Source organism: Myotis brandtii, unplaced genomic scaffold (genome assembly GCF_000412655.1).
Source record: "Myotis brandtii unplaced genomic scaffold, ASM41265v1 scaffold274, whole genome shotgun sequence".
NCBI lineage: Eukaryota > Metazoa > Chordata > Mammalia > Chiroptera > Vespertilionidae > Myotis > Myotis brandtii.
Genome location: NW_005360425.1, coordinates 2,459,770 through 2,483,984, shown reverse-complemented (window position 1 = coordinate 2,483,984; position 24,215 = coordinate 2,459,770). Strand labels below are relative to the sequence as shown.

At 49.3% G+C, this 24,215-nt stretch overlaps 1 protein-coding gene across 2 annotated transcripts in view; it reads left to right on the top strand.

Moving 5' to 3' along the window:
* The window catches only part of GRIK3 (glutamate receptor, ionotropic, kainate 3), a 212,981-nt gene that overhangs the window by 108,835 nt on the left and 79,931 nt on the right, over positions 1 to 24,215 (top strand). Inside the window, exons 1-2 of one of the 2 annotated variants that reach the window (XM_014541557.1) lie at positions 9,569 to 9,593; positions 22,642 to 22,818. In XM_014541557.1, coding sequence (XP_014397043.1) covers positions 22,683 to 22,818 — 136 coding nt within the window. In that variant the 5' untranslated portion in view covers positions 9,569 to 9,593; positions 22,642 to 22,682. Of the gene's footprint in view, positions 1 to 9,568; positions 9,594 to 22,641; positions 22,819 to 24,215 lie in introns of those variants that run through there. The other variant, XM_014541556.1, reaches the window with a different exon arrangement.

The window sequence follows — 24,215 nt, the reverse complement described above, 5'->3', positions numbered from 1 at the left end:
CCCTCACAGAAACTTACAACTTCTCAGCCCAGCTCTCTATGCCCTCCAACGTCAGAACCTCGGAGAGCTCCTGAAGCCCATTTTTTGTGTGTTGTGGGGGAGGAGGCGCTGTTTGCAGAGCAGAACAGCACTGGGCTTTAGTGCAAGTACCTCCAGGACTGGGTTGTGGGGCTCTATCCACCCCAGGTCCCTGGATCAAGGGAAACCCTACTAGGGATGTGATTACTTGGTTAATTTATGCAAAACCTCACTCTTGTCTGAACTGGGTTCCTGAAGCCCATTTTTTGTGTGTTGTGGGGGAGGAGGCGCTGTTTGCAGAGCAGAACAGCACTGGGCTTTAGTGCAAGTACCTCCAGGACTGGGTTGTGGGGCTCTATCCACCCCAGGTCCCTGGATCAAGGGAAACCCTACTAGGGATGTGATTACTTGGTTAATTTATGCAAAACCTCACTCTTGTCTGAACTGGGTCACAGCGTCTGGGAGCTCTTAAAACCCTGGCAAAAAACCTATTTCATTGATGAAAATAGTAGCCCTTGATCTTCTGTCCCAGCTGCACCCTTCCTGTCCCTCCCTGTAGCACTGTCTCAGAAATGTGCCTCACCTGCGTGTGCCCCACACCCTCCTGCCTGTACATAACCAACAGGACTTCACCTTTCCTCTCAGCTATGTGTGCACTCGTGTGGAAGCTCTGCGTATTATGTGTCTGTGTGCAGCCTTGCTACTATCTGTGGGTTCCTGGATGCAGATGTGTGTCAGCCAGATGTGTGCATTTGTATGTATACATCTGTGTATGGTTGGTTATATGCATGCATGCGTGTAACCAACTGCATAGACATGTAAATGCCCTTTTGTGCTTACTAGTATGTTAGAATATAACTGTTTACTCTGAGAAAGTGCACACTTCCGGGGTTTCCCAAAAGCCACACAAGGGCAGGGGGTGTCTGGATGCACCCCAGATGGGGCTCAGCAGCCACTAGGTTATCGACTGAGGGTGAGGACAAGGTCAACATGGGGTTAACCCTAGAAGCCTATGATGTGAGAGAAGCAAGAGTTAGAAGAGAGCCTTGAAGACTCTTTTATTCTCCTCCCCAGTTTACAGATGAGGAAACTGAGGCCCCGCCAGGAACATGGCTTGTGCAGAGTCTGCAGGGGCAGAGCTGGAGCCGTATCCCATGATCCTGCTTCCGATGCAGTGTTCCCCACCTCACCACCCCCCTCGTGAGAGACCGCTGCTTCTGCCTTGAGCCCTCTCCGCGGGCTTCAGCCAATCCAGATTCCCCAGGTCTCCAGCAAGGCGGGAGGAGCCCCTCGGGCCTCTCTTCCCCGTGCTGCCAATCAGTTGAGGTCCCTTTAACAGATGGATCAGGCCTCCCGCCTCCCCACCCCCTGCCGCTCCCGCTGAAGTGAGAGAACCTTTCCAGACAGCCCCTGTCTGTGTTTCATTACAAAGACGCAGCCATATTCCATTAATTCCTCATTTGCTGTGGGCAAAGCGCTGATACGTACATTTTTACCTGGGGTGGTTTTAATCAGTTAATTTAACCAGAAACATTAATAATGTATTTCCTTGCCACTCGACTGCCCATCTGTTGAACAACTTACCTGTTGGAGAGCAATGTCACCTCCTGTGACTCAGAGCCCTCGGCTGCCCAAGAACAAGATGAGGTTCTGCATATTTGATGGCTTTGCAGACTAAGGGTGAGGGCTGGGTGCCGCTCCCTGCCCTGCGCGGCCCTCTGGCTGCAGCCGGCAGCGCGGCCTGCCTTTATCCCCAGCTCCAGACAAGCGCCATCGCCGGCCTTTGATCGTCACTTTGTTGGCAGCTTCTGGGTTGCACGAGAGATTGGAGCCCTGCTTATGGTGAGGAATAGAGGGGGGCTATGTGAGCAGGGAGGTGCCTCTGGCAGACACATCTGAGCTCTGGGGGCAGCCTAGCCGCTTCCGGGGCAGGCAGCCGGGCCTCCTGAGCCCAGTTGCCTCATTTACCTCTGGATCTGTTGGGAGGATTCAGTGAGAAAGTCCACGTGAAGTCCAGGCCCAGGGGCCAGGCTGGAGTGGGTGCTTCCTCGGGAGGTGTCCTTCCTCGAGGTTAAATAAGTTCATGGCCCCGCACCATGGACCATCCCAAGGAGGCTGAAGGTCTGCATGACTCTAGGGAGTTGGGGGTGATGTTCAGTACAAGTGACCACCGGTTGGCAGGGGAGGGGCAGCAGCCAATCAAAGCGCCCAGTGGGGCCAGGCATCAGCCATGCAGTGGCTGAGTCATGGAAAGTTCAGGGAGGGGAGTCCCTGGGGAGGAGGATCCTGAGGGAGGGGTGGAGGCAATTGAAGCAGCAGTAGAAGCTTTAGAGGTTTGGGGATGCCGTTTGGCTGAGGGGGACTGGGGCTGCCAGCAATAGCACAGAACCCACGACCTGACCTCTCCTACATCTTGCCTTTCCTGGGCTTCTCCGCTTCCTCCTCCAGAAACCACGAAGCAGCCAGAGCTCTGGGTGCACTGTCCCACTTGGGAACGTACCCCGCAGGGACAGGTACTGAGCCAGCTCGGGTCTGTGTCCCGCCGTCCCACAGTCCTGGGGTGACTGGAGGTGGCAGAGCCCCTGTGCCCCCTCCTAGTGACACAGTGAGGACTGGATCCCAGTAAATACCCAGTGTCTGACCATCCAACTCTTATGACCCTCAGCCTGGTGTTGTGGCCACACGGGCCTCGCTCTCTAGAGGGTCCTGGTGAGCTGCATAAAAGCAGAGCAATACCTATCTCCCTAAGCCCTCAAACGTCCTTGTCTAGAAGGACATCGAGACCTCACTCCTGGAGGAAAGAGAGAGCGGGTGTCAGGGAGGGCCAGGAGAGGCAGGAGGGGGCACTGGGCAGCCGGGGCAGGCAGGATCCCCGCAGGACACAGCAGGGCCAGTTCCTCAGTGGGAGCGTTCCCTCTTGCCTCGGTCTGCTTTGATTTCATACATTCTAAATCACCACTGACTGTGAGATTCATAATTTTATGTACTCCCCTAAGAAAGGAAATATGCCACCAATTAAACTATGACACTGTGCTTTCTTATCATCTATTGCAAGACCCATCTCCATTTCAGGGATGTTAAAATGCAGGGTGGGAGTGTGATTTGTAATCAATGAAATATGGTAGCAAAACCCTCTAGCTGCCATTTCTCAGCGTTCTCTGTGCACCAAGTTCTCCGCTGCGGGCTGTACATGCAGCACCTCATTCAATCCTGACAAAACCCTGTGAATAAGGTATCAGTTCAGAGAGGTTAAACAATGTTACAAGGCCACACAGAAAGGCATATACTTACATAGTATTGGACCATGCTCCTGTACTAGCAAGGCCACCGCCCAGATCTGTAGTTAAGGACTTGAGACACACAGAGTGTGACAAGCTGGTTTGTGTTCATGCAGCCTGCAGGAGGCAGAGGAGCTGGGGAGAGCTGACCACCTTACCACCTGCTCTCAGCCGGCAGGGCAGAGCTGAGCCTCAGGCCCAGCTCCATGTACCTCCAGGCTGTGCACCTAACCACCAGGCAGTATTGTCTCTTTACCAGAGCAAAGGGCGCCAAAGGGGGTGATTCTGCATCAGCGTCTGCCCACAGGACTCACCCTCTCTCCGGCCCTCCCAGTCCTCCAGAGGCTACCCCCGGGGCCCGCGCCCCCCTTACACCCTCGTGGCTGGTCATGGCTTTCGCTCATGGCTGACTGACAGACACCAAGTCCCACCTCTCCAGCCTCTTTCAGAATCCTAGCAGCCAGTAGAGTGAGTGGGAGCAGCAGGCAGGCAGAGATAAGGCAGAAATGGAGAGGAGAGCTAGAGCTGCCTCCGAAAACTCACAAATTGGTCCCAGAGAGAAATGGAGCCTCTTTTTTTGCCCATCAGCTCACTCCCCCAACCATTACCAGGCAAGCAGCGTGCGGGCCCTGGCTGGAGCAAAACCCAGGCGTGGGTGTGGGGAATGGCATTGGGGCAGCCATGGCTCCTCTTAGAGGGGCACAGAGACTCCAGGGGCCAGCCTGGGATCAACCCCCTTAGAGGAGAACTGGGCTGAGCACGAAGCTGGTACGTGGGGAAGACTTGACTCCGGGTAGCTTCAGGTGGACGGGAGAGGCCAGGACCCACCTGATGCAGGGAGAAGGGGTGGTGCTGGGTAGATAGGCCCAGAGCTGGGGACCGGAAATCTGTCTCAGTAGCCAATGGGAATCAGGCCTGGGCAAAAGGTGGGCCTGGCCCAGGAGCTGTAGATTTGGCACAGACCTTATTCTGAGCCTGAGGCAGAGAACGCAGGAAGGAGGAGTCAGAGGCCACATACACACCCACCACGCCGGCACTGGGCCAGTGTTCCATGTGCACAATGTCCTGTAAGATGCCCAGCAGCACTGGAAGCAAAATCCCCATTTCACAGGCGGGAAAACTGACACACAGAGGGGTACTGGCTGGTTAGTGGCTGAGCCTGGATGTGAACCGCACCAAAGCAGTCTGGCTCCAGACCACGTGCTCTGGTCCTTCTAGGGAAACTGAGGCAGCGACAAGGGAGCCAGGCAGGGGTAAGCTGAGCTCCCAGAGCCAGGGTCCATAATCAGCACAGACAGGCTTTGGGCATCAGCTCCTTTGTTCCTGCCAGCCCTGCTCAGCCGTGGTCCTAAGTCTGGGGCAGGGCTGAGCAGGGGTGGGATATAGGCCTTGCTTTTGAAAACTGGGAGCCAAGCTGCATCCAGCAGAAGCAAGAAGGCCAGGATGGAGCCGGTGTCTGGCTAGGAGGGGTGTTCCATCCTCTACTCAGCACCGTGTGCCTCTCTCCTGGGACCAGGATGCTGACTAGCAGCAGGCAGGGCCTGGGAGGGCCTGGGCACTGCGCTTTCTCACACGACTCTTCAGCACCTGCTGGGAGAAACTGTGGAGACACAGTCACAGTGTGTCCGCTGTGAGCAGCACGCAGCAGCGCTGGAGAAAGGAGCAGCAGATCCTCAGTGCATCCTTCTGAGACAGGGACGGAGGAACACGGATGCTGAGGAGGAGACGGCTTAGCGGGCGGGGCCTGCGCATCACCACACCCGGCCCCTGCCTGCTTGCCCAAATCCCCAGGCTCCTCCATGCTCCGCTCTGGCTGTGCCTCTGCCCATTCAGTGATTTTACTCCTCTGCGCAGTCAGCCCTACTCCCTTTAACACACGGTAGGCATTCAGTGAATCCTTGTGGAGTCAATGAGTGAATTAGAGGAAGGCTGCTCTGAGGGCTCAGTCACACGGGGCCAAAGAGGTGGGTTTCAGTCCCTCAGGCTCAGTTTCTGAACCACCGCGCTGGGCACACTCCCAGCATCCCTCGAAGGCCCTGAAGTCTAGTTGGGGGACCGACATGGAAAGAGTAACGGGTAAATGCCTCACCAAAGGTTGAACCGATCAGTGTAGTATGAGGAGGACATTCCTGGACACCCCTGGGAACCTCTGCAGGGAAGTTCTAACTCTATCGGAACCTCAGTGTCCTCATTGGTGATATGGTGGGTCTAATACTTAGGGATGTTGTAAAGGTGAAGCAAGATGATGCTTGTAAAGCATTGGGCACGGTACTGGATGTGCGAGAAGGCATCAAATACTCTGTCGTCATTAATATGAAGCATCATGTCGTGAGCAAAGGCACAGGGAGGTGGCAGTTCACGGTGTCGTTGAGATACTGCCTGATGCGATGAGCTGCACGTTGCACAGGAGGTTTCGTGGGAGATAAGGCAGAAAGGTAGATGGGGCCACGATTTTGAAGACGTTGGAAATAGTTGCAGTTTTGTTGTTGTTGCCAATTATAAGCTTTTAAGGCAATGAAAGCGTGAGTTGGAAATGACTGAACCCATACTTCAGAATGAGAGCCACACACCATTTACTAAATAGTTAAACATAAATCCAGCAACACTAATTTATGAGCCGCCTACAGATTTAAGGACTGTGGGCCCTGGTGTTAACCACCGGGCGAGAGGCTTTCCCGGGGAGGCTGAGGGAGGAGGTGCCAGATGGGTTCTGCGGAAGATGCTGTATTTCATCACCAGCGGCTGTGAGTCAAAACCCAGAGCAGAGCGCGGCTCCTGGATCCGCAGAAGCTGTGTGATTGAGGGCAGATCATTAACTTCTCTGAGCTTCCGTTTCCTCCTCTGAGAAAACGCAAGAGAGAATCACTGTAGAATCCATCTCCTAGGGTTGTTGTGAGGATTAAATGAGCTCATCAGTGGAGAAGGCTTAGAACACAGGCCCAGTAGGTGTTTGCGATCCTCGTTACTATGACTCCTGAACGGCTCTGGGTCCCCCTGCTCATCTATACCAGATGGTTATGCAGAAGATTCCGTTTCCACGTTTGTTCAAAGTGCAGGGTTTAGCGGATGGTGTCTTTAAACCTGTATTTTAAAAATCCAAGCTCCTCCTTTTCTGCGTGGCTGCTGACAGTCCATGCAAATTTTCAGGTCACTTCTTTGCTCCAGTTCTGCAAACGCACTTGCTGTCCTGCCCGTGACAAACCGCCCTGGGCCTTCTGAGTGGCTGTGACCAGAGGGGATGATGAGTCTTCCTGGCTTTGGGCGAGCAGTGTTCAGCTTCCTGATCTGGATGCTCCAATAAGGAATCTCCTCCCAGCCCTTAAAAGCCCAGGTTATTGTCTTGCTGTTTGTGGTATCCCCTTCTGCCAACCGAGGCAGCAGCTCTGGTTCAAAGCTGCCATCCTTGGTTCCCTCTCTGGAGTTCTGTGGTTTAGCCATTTCTCACTTGTTTATACATGTATGTTTCATACATGTTGATTTATAGCTGAGAAGTATGTATTGAGTGCCTACTATGTGCCAGGCATTGTGCTAGCACTGGAGAGACAGTGACGAACAAGCTTCTATTCTAGTGGTGGGGGTCGGGGGCAGAAGCAGACTATAAACTAGATAACAGATGCGTGTTTGAGATACTGTCGACCTACAGTAAGAGCTTTGGGGAAGTAAACAAGGTGTTCCCGGGGTGCAGGTCTTCCCCTCTGTTTCTGTGCTGTGTGTGCAGGTGCCAGACACACAGGAGGTGATTCCTGAGTGTTTGCTGAATGAGGAAGTGCTGAGTGGATGAACGTCTCTATCAGCGGTGTCGGCGGGGACCAGGCCGCTGGGGATTCCTTTGTTGAGCAGAGATGCAAGGGGTTTCATTGGCTAATGATCAAAATGAAGTCAGAATCTCTTCTTTCAACCCATTGCCTTGGGGAGAGAGGCACAAAGCACTGAGCTGATGAATTGGCTCCTCACTGTCCTTTCCTGCTGTGTCCGACCCAGGTGAGAGGAGTGCCCACACCTGCCCAGGTACTCGGCGCCCTCACACCAGTCACATGCTAATCAGAACCTCAGGGGTAGTCACTCCTCTAAGCTGTGTTGACACAACCAGTTACTGGTGTCCCAGAATCAACCCAGGAACAAACCAGATCTGTCCCACTGGGACCCTGGTGTGAAGTAATTCGAACGCTTTGGCCGTCATTACTTTCTTCATTCTTTCTAGTCTCTGGTGCTCAGGGCTGGGGGCCAGGTGTGCGGGGTGAACTTCGATGAGAAGGCTCCAGCCCCAGACTTCAGATAGTTCACTTCTCAGAAGGGAAAAACCTTTTGTTCAAATCACTGTAACACAGCGATTTCCCAAAGCCGGTTTCTGGTAAGACGCTCTGCCAGAAAAGGTTTCCACGGTTGTCAAGTAAGTTTGGGAAATGTTGCTGGCTCCGCCCCGTCACCGAGGCTGCACGTGAGCGGAATAAATGCCCAGAGAAGTCCTGCAGGAAAGACACCTGCTCAGCCTGGTTTCACTTCAAATTTCTCAAGCGAATGGGAGACGTTAGTCTGCCCGCAACGGGACTGCCAGAGCAGGGACACAGCTGCCCTGCAGCCAAGCCAGAAGTGCCACGCTCTGTTCTACGAGGCAGCGGAGTGGATGGAGTCAGAACCCCGGCAGGGTGAGAAGAGAACGTGGAAAACAACAAAAACCACATCTCTCCAGGCAGGAGAGGAATCTACTGTTACCAGCAGAGGAAACCCAGGCTCCCACGCCTCGCGGCCGTAGCACGGGCCTCCCTGGTGAGCAGGAGCCTTGGGAGGGACCAGAGGAGGCCAAGGGGGAGCCGGCTGTACGCCTATTCCTAGGAGGTCAGAGTGAAGTCACAAGCTGAGCGCCCACAGGAGGTCAAGGTGTGTGATGAGGAAGTGGACCTGGAGCAGCTTTGATGCCACTTACGTTGGGTTTTTGTTTTGTTTTTTAAGGAGTGAGGAAGTCCCTCGGGGACGGTGTGCTGAGAGCAGGCAGCTATAGTAGATGTTAGCCACTGGTGATCTGTACTATTTTCAGCATCTCTTATTTTTTATTGAATTTATTGGGGTTCCATCAATTAATAAAATTATATAGGCTTCAAGTGTACAATTTCATAATACATCATCTGTAGATCGTATTGTGTGTTAGGCATCTTAAAGCTCTGCCTGGGAGAGCTCCCAGCTGGGACAGGTGTCTCCCAGGAGGCCCACCTGGGAGATATGCCTGAACCAGGGGCCCTGGTGGGAGGGGCGGGCGAGGCTGTGTGGCGGGGTGTGTTGTTGCAGCCTAATAAAAGCAGCACGTGTTTCTCTCCCACCGCCAGGCCCCGTCTGTCACTCAGCAGTATTGTCAGAGAAGAAACAAAACAAAGTAGAGAAGTGGAAGTTGATTCGATAATTAGTGCAGTTTCTTCACTGTTCATTCAGGATCTCCAGAGATCAATTAGCTTGCTTTTAAGCTAAAAGACATCTGAATAAGTATTTAACCTGCATAGCGATTGATATTTAAAGCAGATGAGGATGGGAGCAGTAATGCAGAGCCCTGCCTCTTTCCCCTCCACTGCTTCCCGGGCTCCTGCTCCCCTGCCCCTGCCTCTTCCCACGCCATTTCCCAAGCGGCCTTAGTTTGGGCCTCCTGGCATTCTCAGGGCAGGGCTGTGGGTGGGCGGGCAGCACTTAGGGGCTGCCAGAGGCAGGGCTGTCTTCCAGATGCTGGCACCGCTGAGGAGCAAGTGCCCTGGGTTTGGAGATGAGCCCCAGTTAAGATGGTTGAAGAATCCACCTGCAGCCAAGGCGAACCAGGCACCTCTCCTCAGTCACCCAGCCGCATTGGCAGGCACAGGGCCCTCCAGCCACCAGTAAGGAGCAGGGGCCTGAACGGGTGCCCACTGAGGCACCTCAGCTGCAGCTTCCTCACCTAGTCAGAGCCGACCGTTGCTGGGCTGGGGCTGAGGCTGGGGCTGGGTCTGGGGCTGGAGTGGGGGGTGAAAGCTGCAGCACCAGTGTCCTCCTGGTGGAGCATCTTCGTGGCAGATGATCTGAAGGATATTTGTTTGTTTTTTGCTTTTTCACTTAAGTATCAAAATCCCGAATGGGAATTAGCTTCTGCAAACAAGTAGAGTGTGTGTGTGTGTGTGTGTGTGTGTGTGTACTTACATATGCATTTATTTAACGAACTTCTTTTGACATTCTCCTGTGTCAGGCCCTGGGGACAGGAAAGGGGCAGCAGGATGGCTGTGCCCACCCTCCCGACGACCACGGCCTAAGGAGGAGGGCGGCACAGGAGACATCCTAACATGTGTGAGGATACAGAGGGGAATGAATTCAGAGCTCAGGGAAGGTGACTCAGTCAGGGACCTCCAAAAGCAGGCCCCCAGCAAAAGTTAGGGTGCAAGTAGTTTATCCTGAGGTGACCTCAGGAAGCCTGGGATGCACGGGGAAGGGAAGGAAGGCCAGGAAGGTGTGTCCGCAGGTGACTACACTGTGAGTGACTGTAGATTGTGCCTAGACATTGTGCCTCTGAGGGGCAAGGAAACGGGGGTTCAGGCTCCTGCACTGGGCATGCCTCCCCCTCTTGCCAGAAAGGGCCCAGGCGAGGAGGAGGCCCCGGATTGGGCCAAGGGCATAAGGTCCGTGTCTGTTGCAAGGCTCAGAAGAGGAATATGGCAGCCAGCTTTACATGGATGAAATACGGGGGTTCAGGCTCCTGCACTGGGCATGCCTCCCCCACTTGCCAGAAAGGGCCCAGACGAGCAGGTGGCCCCCGGGGTGGGCCAAGGGCATAAGGTCCGTGTCTGTTGCAAGGTTCAGAAGAGGAATATGGCAGCCAGCTTGGCACGGGTGAAACGGAGAAAGAAGGAACGTTGACCCAGGCAGAGGAAGAGCACCTGCGAAGGGACAGGCGTGAAGGGAATGGTGAGACGGCGGAGTGCATGGAGGAGGACTGCCTGGAGGAGCCGAGGCTGGAGAGGAGTCGGGCTGGACCGAAGGGCCCGCAGTGCCAGGCTCAGGGCGGGCCTTACTGCTGTGGGCACGTGTGTGAGGGTGAGTCGTATCTCTGGCGGTTCTCAATCTTCACTCTTCCAGCCCCTCTGGCAAGGGCGCTCACTGCTCGCTGGGCCCTCCACAGCCTCCTTCCCACCCTGTCCCTAGCTGCTCGGCCTCCTGCTCTCCTGCTCCTCCACCTGATGACAGCCCATTGGTCATCAGCTTCTCTCGGCAGCTCGGGAGCCTCCAGCCATCCTCCTAACGTGGTCGATTCTGCAATATTTGACTTGCATGTCCCTGAGTTGTATAGACAAAGCTCCGCATATCACCAGATCAATTAAAACAACTGCCACCAGGCCCCGGACTCAATCAGCAGCCCCTCCCTGGGGACCCCACAGGAGTGCACACCCCTCTCCTCAGACCTGCTCTTTCTCTGGATGCCCCCATCTCAATTAAAGCCCCCCCCCCAGCTTCCCTGTCACCTCATAATAATAATGTTTTACCTTATCGAGGGCTTACGACATGCCTTCGATGATTTATGCCATGGAAGCCTCCCAATAGCCCTACGCTGCAAGTGCTATTAATATCCCTGTCTTCAGGTGACAAAGCAGAGGCACGGAGCAGGGAAGGGACTTGCCCAAGGTCGTACATCTGGCAAACAGTGGGGTCAGTTAAAGCCCGGGCTGTCTAGCTGCAGAGTCCACATGCTGGACTGGACTTCCCTCACCGGCCAGACTCCAGGGTCATCTTCCAGGCATATCTCCTAGACCCACCTCCCTCCATCATTTCATTATTGCCCAGTCCTAGAAAAGCAAGCCCTGCCCTTCCCCTCCTGCCTGGCCCCTACACACCCCCCCTGCCCTGTCCTAACACAAGTCTTCATCTCCCTGACCCCCACCCCAGGTCCCCCTCCCTCCCCACTGGCTGCCTTACTCTCTGCACCCCTCAGATGCTGCCTCCTCCATGAAGACACCACTACCTTCTACTCTCAGAGTCTCCCCTGCTGTTCTTACACGGAGAGTTTTTACCCCTGTAGTGTTTTTATTTGTGCCCCTCCCCTCCTCTCCTCTTCCAAGCTAGGAGCTCCTGAAGGGCTGGCATATGCCTGATGCCTCTCAGACTCACCCAGTGCCCTGCATAGAGCCTTGTTCCCAGTTGTAGCCAATAAACTGCTTGGGGAATGGGTGGGTGGATGAACGAACGAACGCATAGACTCCTTGTTGCCCCTCCCTTCCCTTGCCCATGACCCCAGAAAGCCCGTGACCTTTTCTGCTGGGCACTGCTCACCCTCAGAAACCACCTCCTGTGCCTTGTGGGGAAAGCCAGCCAATGTGTCCCTACTCCTCTTCCTGCTGACACAAGGGCCCAGAGAGGCCCAGAAGGCAAGCTCGAGGCCCCGCCAGGGCTCCAGAAGGGCTGGCCCAGGTGCAGCAGGGAGCAGAGCCTGGCTCTTCCCACCCATGGGCTGTACGGAGCCTCCGGGCCCTGGCAGGAGAAGAGAGAACCCTGATCAGAACAGACAGGGCGGTGACCCCGGGAAGAGGCTGTTAGCAATAATCTCACTGATCAGCGTCTCAATTAATCTCTGTGAAACCTTAGAAACTTCAGAAGAAGAACAAAGCAGCCTATAAAGGAAAGAGCATGCTCAGGCCCCAGAGAAAAGACAGTGTCTGGGCCTGGTGCTGGGGATGTACGTGTCTCCTGGGCCGTGGCTGCCAGACAGATGGTGGAGGCATGATGAGGCCCTGCCTGCGTCTCCTGGGCTCACTGCGCTCACAGCTGGGCCGACCCAACTGCTTTTGCCAGGGCCAAATTCAAGAAGAGCACCAAGTTGTTCAAGAGGAAGAACAATCTCAACAGACTCGGACCAGCCCTCAACAGTCACGAGGTCTTGGGCTTAAGCAAGGGACTAAGCCTTCTGCTCCATCTGCCCTAGGACCTGTGCCTTGGGGGACCTCTAGGGTCATCTGCCCAGAGGATGGGGGTGGGGGGAGTCTGTCTCCAGGACCCTGGCCCTGAATGATGAGGTGTGGCAGAGCGGCAGTGACAACCCTCCGTCCTGGTTTTTGAGATCACATTCAGCTTAACACAGCCACTGTCGCATGCTCACCTGGGAAGCAAGGAAATCCCACCATTTGGACACATTTCCGGAGATATAAAAAGAGCAATCTTAGAAAGATGGGCATTTATGCGTAGTGTATGCAGAGTGTTCTCAAAACATACGACAACGTGACTTAGTAGAAGGAGTAAGAAGGAAGTTGGTCCCAGTTGGTACAGCCATTTCTGTCCCTGCTTCCCCTACCCCAGCCCAGCCCGAGTTCCACTATCTATAGATGAGGTTGATTTGAGCAGTGGCCTTCCTACTGTGCTCGGTGGGCCCTGGGGCTATAAGCCTTCTTAGGAACGGTGGTATCTAGTCTCTGAGAGCCCATCCGGTGGAAATGGGCTTGGGCAGTGGTGGGCTGGTGAACATGGTCTTCAGGGGAAAAGTCCTCATTTGTAGCATCTGCTTATCTCTGTGGTGCAAATACTCTCACTGTGGCAGATTTCAAGCACCGATATTTTAATACCGGGCTTTCAAAATTCCTGAAAATGTATTGGCTCTAGCAAGCTGGCTTTGGTTGCAGAAGAGAATGGGCCAGTTGGTAGTTTTAACGACATCCTTGGCTTCCCTGGGCCTTAGTTTTCTCTTATGTAAAATGGGGCAATGATAGTTTCTCTCTAATGTGGCTGTAGAGGTTCTTGTGAGTATTAAGTGAAGCGGGTAGAGAGCATTCAGCAGCATCCCTGACACATGATCAGTTGTTGTTGTTGTTGTTGTTGTTATTGGTTCTACCCATTGGGCTTCCACTCGGGATTTTGTTTGAGGAAATGTCCCAGTAGCGCCGGGCTCCACCCCTGCTTACATCTCTGGGATCCATCACATACACACACACACACACACACACACACACACACACACGCACGCATACCCTGTCCCATTTCCTCAGCAGCCCTGGTGTCTCTGCTCCATTTTATTAAAGCAGAAAGCAGTGGAAATTATTTTCATAATGAACTGGCTCTTCAAATTAATGCCAATTACACTATGCAATCATGATTAAGATTATGCATTAATCAACAGTGCCAACCTACTTATTAGCCTCTTTAAATACCGATCATGAGGAATGTATGGGAAGGGAGAGAATGGAGAGGAGCCAATTGAATGGGGGAGCTGCCTCTAAGCAGGGCGGGTTGCTCTATCCAGAAGCCAAGACCCAGAGCAGCCTTTCTTCCATGAAGCAGAGCTTGAGTCAGAATCCAAGCCCATCAGACCCTGAGCTTCTGAAACCCCTTCCACAAAAAAGAGGGGGGGCCAGAGGACCCAGAAGGAAGAGGGTAGAAGGAAGAATCCTTGATGGTTTATCAATTAACTAGTGGCCTGGTGCATGAAATTCGTGCACGGAGGGGGGGTGGTTCCCTCAGCCCAGGCTGCACCATCTCGCAATCTGGGACCTCTGGCTTCTAACCGCTCACCTGCCTGCCTGCCTGATCTCCCCTAACTGCCCTCCCCTGCTGGCCTAATCTCGCCCCCAACTGCTCTCCCCTGCCAGCCTGATCTCGCCCCCAACTGCCCTCCCCTGCCGGCCTGGTTGCCCCCAACTGCTCTCCCCTGCCAGCCTGATCTTGCCCCCAACTGCCCTCCTCTGCTGGCCAATTTGGTTCTGATTGGTTAGTTTCTATGCCAGTCAGTGTCAAAAGCTCCGCCTCCTAGGCAGCCATTGGCTCCTCACACTTCACCCAGATTTGGTTCTGATTGGTTGGTTTCTATGCCAGTCAGCATCTCTGGGCCTACCAACAGGGCCTGATCAGAAAGGCGGGGCTGATCAGCAGCCCTGGTGGAGGCCTGGAGAGAAATGGAGGCCCGGCTGCTGGCCAGACTGGGAGAGAAAGAGAGAGGCAAGTGCTGATCAAAAGCTGCCACAGAGGCAATGGATCAGTCCCTGATTTTCTCTTCAGGCCTCTCTCTGGCCCTGATTCGCAGCCCCCTCAGCAGTCAGTGCTGGGGCACCACGCCTGCAGGACTGACTGCAGGACTGACTTCCGGTTGGTGGAGCCTCGGTCGTTACGACCCAGGGTCTTTATATATTAGGATGAGGTTTAGTTCCCCCTGCTCTTCCTTCAAAAGCACCAACTAATTATGATTGTAACACCTCCTCTCTGCGCCCCTCGCCCCCAAGTAATGTCATCCCAGTCTTAGGCCAGGACCTCTAGATACAAAGCCTGAGGTAGGGATTTGGATGCATGGAGTTGATAGAGGGGAAGAGCATTCTTTAGGAAAAAGCAGTAGGGGAGTGAGCACAGCAGGATGGGGAAGGCAACAGGACTGGGGGCAAGGATGTGTCCTCAGGTGATATCAAGGTCAAGGGTGTTGGGAGGGGCACAGAAGCATAGATGCCACAGAATGATCCCCACCCTGAGGCAAGGGGACCACCCTTTTGAGCTCCAGTATTAGTCAGTCATCGGCTGCAGACTGCCCCTAGGGCAGAGGTGAGTGGTGTAACTGCTGGCAAGGTAGCTTCCTTCAACTCAGAACAGTTCTCTAGAGAACAGAGCAGTCTATGAATGACTGGAACCAAGACCCAAACCCAGGTCTGCTGCATCCAGAACCCACTACCTCTGAACTCTACGCTTTACCAAATGTCTGTTGCCTGGGTGTCCCAGGACATTCAGACTGCATCTCTCCCGCCTCTGGGATGCTCCAGGCCTTCCAGTTGCTCCTGGTCACTTCCTTCTCTACTGAATTTTCCGTCTCCTCTCTCATTCTACCTCCTGCACCTCTTGTCCTCTTTCTGCTCTGATTCATCCTGGGCTGGGCACACTGCCCACCTTCCTTCACTTTCCCCAAAGAGCACAAGCTGGTGTCAGTTTTCTACAGCAGACTTTCTTAAACGCCGGTCCTGTCAGGGAGGGAGGAGACAGCACAGTGCTGGCTAAGGAAAGCTGAGCACCAAGTGTGACAGCTCACACGGCCCAGTCCAGCCACAGAGGAGTTCTTACCAAGCTTACCTGCCTTTGGGCCTAGGTTATTTTCTCCTCTTTTTCCCTTTATTGAGCCTTCTTCAAACCTAGTCCCTTTCTCTTAGGCCCTACTCTCCCATCCTCCCCACTCAGAAACTCAGCATCTCATCTGTCTTTTTTACACAGCAATTTAGGACTATCATAGTCATATCTTCTCCATCCAGGCCCTAAGGTGCTTTTACCTTGGAGATAAAGGCTGCCCTTCCCCTAAAATGGGCACAAATGACAGCCCATGTATATAGATTACCAAAACTGTTCATCACCTGTTTGTGTAAATAAAGTTTTATTGAAACCAAGTCACACCCATTTGTTTACATATTGTCTATCGCTGTTTATATGCTACAGTGGCAGAGTTGAGTAGACCATGTGGCCCACAAAGCCAAAATATTTGCTATTTGGTACATTACGTAAAAAGTTTGTCAATGACAGCCCATGTATATAGATTACCAAAACTGTTCATCACCTGTTTGTGTAAATAAAGTTTTATTGAAACCAAGTCACACCCATTTGTTTACATATTGTCTATCGCTGTTTATATGCTACAGTGGCAGAGTTGAGTAGACCATGTGGCCCACAAAGCCAAAATATTTGCTATTTGGTACATTACAGAAAAAGTTTGTCAACCCTGCCCTAGAATGTGGAAACTCAAAATTGATTTTGTTTTTCTAGACAGCATTGCTTCTCTCCCCCTGTAAGAATTCCTCACTGTGTGCCATGCATTTAGTTAGTTTCCTTGCTTCTTTGCAAAAATCAACCCTTTGAAGTATGCAACCCATTTTACAGGTGGAGAAACTGAGTCTCAGAGAGATCAAGTAATATCAGTAGCTATAACTAGGATTTGAACTGAGGCATGGCTGCCCCTGGAGCCAGAGCTGGGAACCTCTTTCTTCACTATGGCACCACTCATCTGCTGGTTACTGTTGGCTGAGCCCTCCGTGAGAGCAGGGCCCCAGTGCTGACTTCTCTTGGTATCCCAGCTCCCACTGACAGCTTAGCACGTGGCAGAGATCGGTGGGTGTTCATGGAACTGAATTGTTTTCTGAGACTGAGCCGGGGCTTGGGTGTCAGTGGTTGAGACATGCCATCACCATTGTGAGACATTAGCCCCTCTCTCTCCTCTCCTGCCCACCTGCCAAGGTGTGAGAAGCCAGGAAGAAGGTGTCAAGCCTTAGGAAATGGCCTTGTCCCACAACCTTTGACCCTCATTTGGGATGGGATCTGTAAGGACCAGAGACCTCTCCCCAGGCTCTCTTCTTTAGTTTCTACATTTTAAAGTAACCAAATAATATATTATTTATTGTAAATCACTTGGAAATATCAAGAAAATGCAAAAAAGCAAGATTAAAAGTATCTATAAACCCCTTCTACCCAGAAATACTCACTGGTAACATGCTGATACAAATCCTTCTAGTCTTTTTTCTATAATATAAATATGTGCTTTTGGTTTGATAAATAGCTATCACACTGTAATATGATTTTGTTGCTTGAGGATGGGGGAAGAGAGAGAGAGGATGGGCATTTCCTATGTTATTAGGTATTCGTTAAGAGCATCTTTTAAAGCTTTTTTCCTTATTGCCAAAGCTATCACTCAATGCAGAGGACTTGGGGTGGGGGGAAGCACCAAGAGAAGCAATCCATTATCTTTTCCTTTCTAGAAAGAACCTCTGTTAACATTTTAGTGTATGCCCTTCTGCATGCCCTTTTTGATTTTAATTGGAATTCCATTAAATTTATAAATTAATTTGAGGAGAACTGACATCTTTACAATACCGAGCCTTCCCTTCCAGGAGAAAGTTATGTCTCCCCATTTATTCAAGTCTTCATTTATATTCCCCCGTAAAGTTTTGTGGTTTTGATGATATAGGAATTGCACATTTATTGTGAACTTTTTATTTTTTTGTTGTTGCTGTTGTGAATAGGGTCTCTTTTTTTCTTATAATTTCTCACTGTTTACTGCTGGTGTAGGGGAGGATTGTACATGTTTCTACGTTTGCACATGTGCCCCATCATGAGCTCTCTGTCTAGTTTCTACTAGATTTTCAAGAGCAAACCTAGTAGAATGTGGAGGATGTCTGTCAGATACACTGAGGGAGAATGGTGTAATCAATCCCTGTGGACCCACCACCCAGCCCCAGGAACCCACGGCTCAACCTGCCAGACCACACCCGCTTCACACCCCATATTATTTAGAAACACATCCCAGACACCATATCAAGCCATCCTATCCCCTGACTATTTCATTTAATCTTTATTGTTGAGATTATTACAGATGTCCCTCTTTTTTCCCCCCATAGTTCCCCTCCACCGAGTTCCCACCCTGCCCCAGGCCCTCGCCACCCAATTGTCTGTGTCCACAGGTAATGCATACATGCTTATAAGATCTTTGTCTAATCTCTTCCTGCCCACCCCCTCAACACACACTCTCTTCCCTCTGAGAGTAGTCAGTCTGTGCCATTTCCATGCCCCTGATTTTATTCCATTCACCAGTTTATTCTGATATTTTATTCATTTGATTTTTAGATTCAATTGTTGATAGATATGTATTTGTTGCCACTTTGTTGTTCATAATTTTTATCTTTTTCTTCTTCTTCCTCTTCTTCTTAAAGAATACCCTTCAACATTTTTTATAATACTGGTTTGATGAACCCCTTTAGCTTTTTCTTGTCTGTGAAGCTCTTTATCTGACCTTCAATTCTAAATGATACCTTTTCTGGGTAGAGTAATCTTGGTTGTAGGTCTTTGCTATTCATCATTTTGAATATTTCTTGCATAGTTTCTGTTGAGAAATCAGCTGACAGTTGTATGGGCACTCCCTTGTAGGTAACTAACTGCTTTTCTCTTGCTGCTTTTAAGATTCTCTCTTTGTCTTTAGCCCTTGGCATTTTAATTATAACGTGTCTTGGTGTGGTCATCTTTGGGTTCCTCTTGTTTGGGGTTCTCTGTGCTTCCTGGACTTGTAAGTCTATTTCTTTCACCAGGTAGGGAAGTTTTCTGTCATTATTTCTTCAAATAGGTTTTCAATATCTTGCTCTCTCTCTCCTTCTGACACCCCCATAATTCGGATGTTGGTACGCTTGAAGTTGTCCCAGAGCCTCCTTACTCTGTCTTCATATTTTTGGATTCTTTTATCTTTTTGCTCTTCTGGTTGGGTGTTTTTTGCTTCCTCATATTTCAAACCATTGAGTTGATTCTCAGGATCCTCTGGTCTACTATTGAATCCCTGTATAGTGTATGCTAAATTCCTGACTGGTTATATTCTTGAGTAACCTTATAACTGAGGTTTTGAACTCTATCCAGTAATTTACTTTCTCCCCTTTCTTTCATTTATAACATGTTTCTCTGTCTCTGTATTTTGGCTGTTTCCCTCTGTTTGTTTCTATGTATTGGGTAGAGCTGCTAAGTCTCCTTGAATTGATAGAGTGGCCTTGTGTAGTGGGTGTCCTATAGGGCCCAGTGGCTCGGCCTCCCCCATCACCTGAGGGGGACATTCTAGGTACACCCCTTTGTGGGCTGTGTGCACAGTCTTGTTGTAGTTGAGCCTTGATTGCTGTTGGTGTCACTGGGAGGAATTAACCTCCAGGCCAATTGGCTATGGGGACCAGCTGTGACTACAGTGGGAGAGCTGCTGTGCAGAAGACACCCTTATGGAGCATGACTTGCTTCAGTGGGGTTTTGGGGCTCACTGAGTCTGCCCCTTGAGTGTGTCACTTATGGATAATCTGGTATGGTCCTACACTGACCACTGGGTACACTGGCTCTTGGGTCTCCAGGAAGGTGCAAAGTCAGCCATTGCCTAGGGTCACCCAGCAGCTACAGAGAGATCTGTAGATTCCTCCTCTTTGTATTGGGTTTGGAAGTGCCCAGACGAGGTCCAGCTGTGAAGCAAGGCAGGCTAGTGCTGGTGCCTGGTCTTGGGCCTTTTATTGATAGGTTTGGGACTCCCTGACCCAGCTGCAGCTTGTTTGACAGGTTTTAGCTTGAGCAAGGACAGGCTATTCATATGCAAAAGCTGCTGCACTCAGCTTGGGTGGGGTTATAAATTGGATGGGGCGGAGTCTCAGGGAATCCTCAGGGCAAAGCAAATAGAAATGGCTGCCAGTCAGCCCTGCAACTGGGGAGGTCCCAGCATAGGAACAATGACCACCGTGAGCACCTCCATCTGAAAGAAAGCAGCCCCCAAGTTCCTGCCCTGCGATGCCAGACAGCCCAGTTCCTCCTTGTATGTGTCTGGGTCCCCCAGAGCTTCACCCAGCACTGGAGCTCCGAGGAAGCTGGAGCTTGTAAGTTCAGTTTGTGTGCCGGCCTTTTAAGAGGAACAACTGGGTCTCCAGCAACCTCTGTGTCACTGAGCCCCAATCCCCACTGGTTTTTACAGCTCATAGTTCTTACTGACCATAGGGACTTCTTTTCCCAGCTCTGGGACCCTGGGCTGGGGGTCTGGTGTGGGACTGGGATCCCTTGCTCTTCTGGGCGGCCTCTGCAGAGATGATCTCCCTCCTGATTAAAAAAGCGGCACACGTGGGTGCCAGACCAGCCCGTCCTTGCCTCTGCACCTCCTACCAGTCTCACCGTGCTTTCTTCTTTACTTCTCTAGTTGTAGGACTTCCATTCAGCCAGCTTTCCGGCGATTCTGGATGATGGTTGTTCTGTATTTTAGATGTAATTTTGATGTGGTTGTGGGAGGCAGCAAATACAGGCGTTTGCCCACGTCTCCATCTTGATCTCTTATCCCCTGACTATTGATGCCTGCAAGGTGTTTGGCCATATGGGCAAGTTTTCATATATTGAGTGACCTCCTACTTTTGAACATTGAGTTGTTTGTGTTTTTCCAATATTATGTCAAGAATATCTTTATACATAAATGTGTTAATGCATCTCTAACTTTTGCTAAATTTATATCCCTAGAAATGGGTTATAATGTATTTTGATCATTTATTGTCCTTGCAACACATATACACAATCACTTGGTCGCTTTTCTGATGAGAAATAGAACACACGTTCACTGCAGTACTCTAGGAAAATATAGAAAAACACAAAGAAGGAAATTAAAGTCACCCATAATCCTACCTTCTTCATGTTTGGGGATGCATTCTTCTTGTTTTATTCGTGTGTTTGGTTTGCTTGTGAACACCCACCCACACTTACATTCAGGGACACTGCACTATGAATTGTGAGCCTGCTGGAATACTGGGGAGTGGGGGGGTGGGCGGAGGGAGGCAGATTTATTTGTCCACTTTTTAAAACATTCACTATTTACAAAATTTTTTCAAAATGATTGAAACAACCCAAATACCCATCCACTGGTGGTAAATGGGTAAATAAAATGTGGTAGACCCATAGGAAGTAATATTACTTAACAACAAAAAGGAATGAAGAGCTTACACGTGATGCAACATAGATAAACCTCCAAAGCATGATGCTGAGTGAAAGAAGCCAGATGCAGAAGACCACAAATTGCATTATTCTAGCATCATTCCATTTATATGAAATGCCCAGGAAAGACAAATCTCCAGAGGCAGAAAGTAAATCAGTGGTTGCCTGGGGTCGGGGGTGAAAGCAATGATGGAGTGTAAGTGGGCACGAGGGAGCTTTGGGGTGATGGAAGTGTTCAGAGACTGGGTTGTAGTGATGGTCACAAAACTCAACACATTTTCTAAAAATCATTGTGCACTTAGCATGAGGTGAATTGTGTGGGATTTCTTAAATAATACCTCAGTAAAGTTTATTTTTAAAACGAATAAAGGAACAAAAATAAAATTTTATTTGGAAAATATAGAAAAGCACAAAGAACAAAATCTCCTTCCTTCCATTACTTTCTTGCTCTTTAATCTTTAATCCATCTGGAACTTATTTTGATATGTGGCTTAAGATTAGAATATAACTTAAATTTCTTCCTAATCATTGAATAATTGTCTCAGTACAATTCCTGAATAATTCATCTTTTACCTACTAATTGGAAATAGCCATCTTTATTATATCTTAAATGCTTATCTCTACTTGAATCTCTTTCTAGGCACTTTTTTTTATCTCATTCTGTTGATCTGTCTGTGTTTTCATGTACCATAAGGAAGGACATAGTTTTAATTATTTTGGCTTTATGATACATTTTAAATCTGGTGGTGCAAGTCACTTCTCATCTCTTTTTAGACTGTTATCTCCTGTTTAGTCTTCCAGATGCATTTTAGAGCCACTTTGTCAAGTAAAAGAAATATCCTTCTATGATTCTAATTGGAATTGAATTAAACTGAAAATCTAATTTGGAGAAAACTGACACCTCTACTCTTGAATCTAAATATCCAGGAACATGACATGCCTCCTCGTTTAAGTCTACTTTTATCTCTCTCACTTAAGGTGTTTTTCTCATTTCTATTACTAGGGATTACACACTTATTATGTGGTTTGTTGTTAGTTATTTAATATTTTGTTAATATTGTAAAGGATATTATTTTGCCATTGTTTACGTACTGGTTGTTGCTGATATAAAGAAACACTTAATTTGTGCTAACTGGTTCTTTAAGTGGAATCATCTTCTATTTCCTACTAGTTTTCATGCTTAGGGATTATTTTAAGGTTTTTATTTAAGGAAGGCATATATATCATTTTCAAATAAAAAATTTTTTCTTTCCAAGAGGTATGCTTCTAAATTCTTTTTCTCTCTTATTTCATTGATTAATGGTGTAGTGTGAATTCTTCCCCTCCCCCTTTTTTTCTTTAATGAGAATGTCTTCAGTGTTTCACCATTTGTGAGATATTAAAAACTGATTTGAACTAAAGATGCTTCAAGGAAGTATCCTTCTGGGTGCTTAAGCATTCATAACAGCAGTAAGTACTGGATTTTACCAAATGCCTTCCTGTGTTTTGTGAGTTGGTCATACTTTTGTTTCCTGTGAACTATTGATGTGATGGAATGACATTCATAGATTTCTTTATATTGAACCACACTTACATTCCTGGAATATAACTCTGCATGGTCATGGTATGTCATCCTTGTAATATTCTGGTAGATTCTACTTGCTAGTGCTCTATTGAGAATTTTCATAGCAGTATTAATAAGTTGGTGATTTTATTTGGGCTCTGTTTGTCAGTCTCTTTTATCAGGAGTTTGCTAGCTGAGTGAAATGAACTAGGAGGATTTTCATATTTCTTATGCTCCAGCACAATTTCTGTACATGGGAATTATCTAGGATATTATTGAACACTTGGGAGGGGGGAGCTTGTCCATAAAACTTTCTGAAGTCAAGCATTTTTAGTAGCGCCCTTTCCTTCCCCAGCACGTATATACAATTTTACTTATCTCTTGCAGGAGGAATCTTTGAGTATGCAGACGGTCCCAACGCCCAGGTCATGAACGCTGAGGAGCATGCCTTTCGATTTTCTGCCAACATCATCAACAGGAACCGGACTCTGCTGCCCAACACTACCTTGACCTATGACATCCAGAGGATTCACTTCCACGATAGCTTTGAAGCCACCAAGAAGGGTGAGTGTGCTGCCCTGTCTGCTCTCTTTCCTGCCTGAGCAGGGTGGGGGTTCGGGGAGGTGTGCTGTCCAAGGTGCTGAAAATACTCCAAAGTTTTGGATGGACTTGAGGCTTAGATCCTTTTCCCATCCGGTTTCGAGACCTGTATCAGTCCCAGTTCACTTCAGGATGAGTCACCCCAGGGACAGTAGGTTGTCCGTCAGGAGTTCCCATGCCACTGTCAGGGGCCATGAGGGAATGAGGGCCATGGGAGCATGGAGGGATGGGGCATGAGGGGTGAGGCGGTGGGCCTGAGATGGGGCTGAGGAGCTAGCAGTATGGAGGGCAGCCCAGGTCTCAATGACACCTCTAAACTGAAGACATTTTCAAACTTGTCTTTATTTCATTGAACTTCTACCCAGAATATAAAAAATTGAAATGCATATAAAACAGAATATGTATAAGTTCAAATATGCAACATTTATTTGCCATAAAAAGACTTACTAAAAACAGCAAATCTGCTTCTGTGACTTCAACAATTTGACCCCAGAGGCTATGGGTGACATTGACCTCAGCATTCAATGTTTTCATATTTTTTTGGCTGCAAAATAACAAGAAAATTGTAATTCATAAAGACAGGTGGTAGTAAATTCAATCAGCTTTTCCCACACCTGAATTTAAAAAAAAAATTTTAATGTTGGGCATCATTCTTCTTCATCAGTGAGACATTTACAGTAAACTTCAATCACTGCACAGAAAAGACTGGAGAATTTTATTCCAAGGGAAAAAAGATAACTTATCAATACCTGAATGAAATAGCAGTTTCCAGTGTGGCACATTTGAGTATACGAGTATGCTCTCTTGTTACTGTGTTTAAAAATATGGTCCATATACATATTTAATTGAAGTTTAGCTTAAAGGTTTAGATAACTCTGGAAATAATTTCCATAGAACCCTCGAGGTCCATGGAACTTCATTTTAAATCTTAGGTCTAAGGACTCTCATCCCCAGGGTAGACTAGGTCATCCTTCCTATAATACACTATCATAGCCCCTTGCTTTTCTTCTTCAAAGCTATTATCACAATTAATAGTTAAATAATTGTGTGTGTTTAATGTCTTTTCTTTTCTCTCCAACACCATGAAAGGAAGGCTTCCTCTTTTTAACCAATATAGCCCTGGCAGCTAAAAGCCTGGTGTGTAGTCAGTGCTCAATGAAATGATCATCGAGTGAATCAATGAATGAATGGTGTGAGAACAGGAAGTGGGAGTCTGAACAAGACCTCTGTCAGTTGAGCTTAGGGACAACATCATCCGTATATCTTGGGAAGACTTAGGCCCATCCACAGGGGACCCTTGGTCTTTCTAAAGGATTCCCAGTCGTTAATGAAGGTTTCCTGAGTTCCCAGGAGCGGATTTG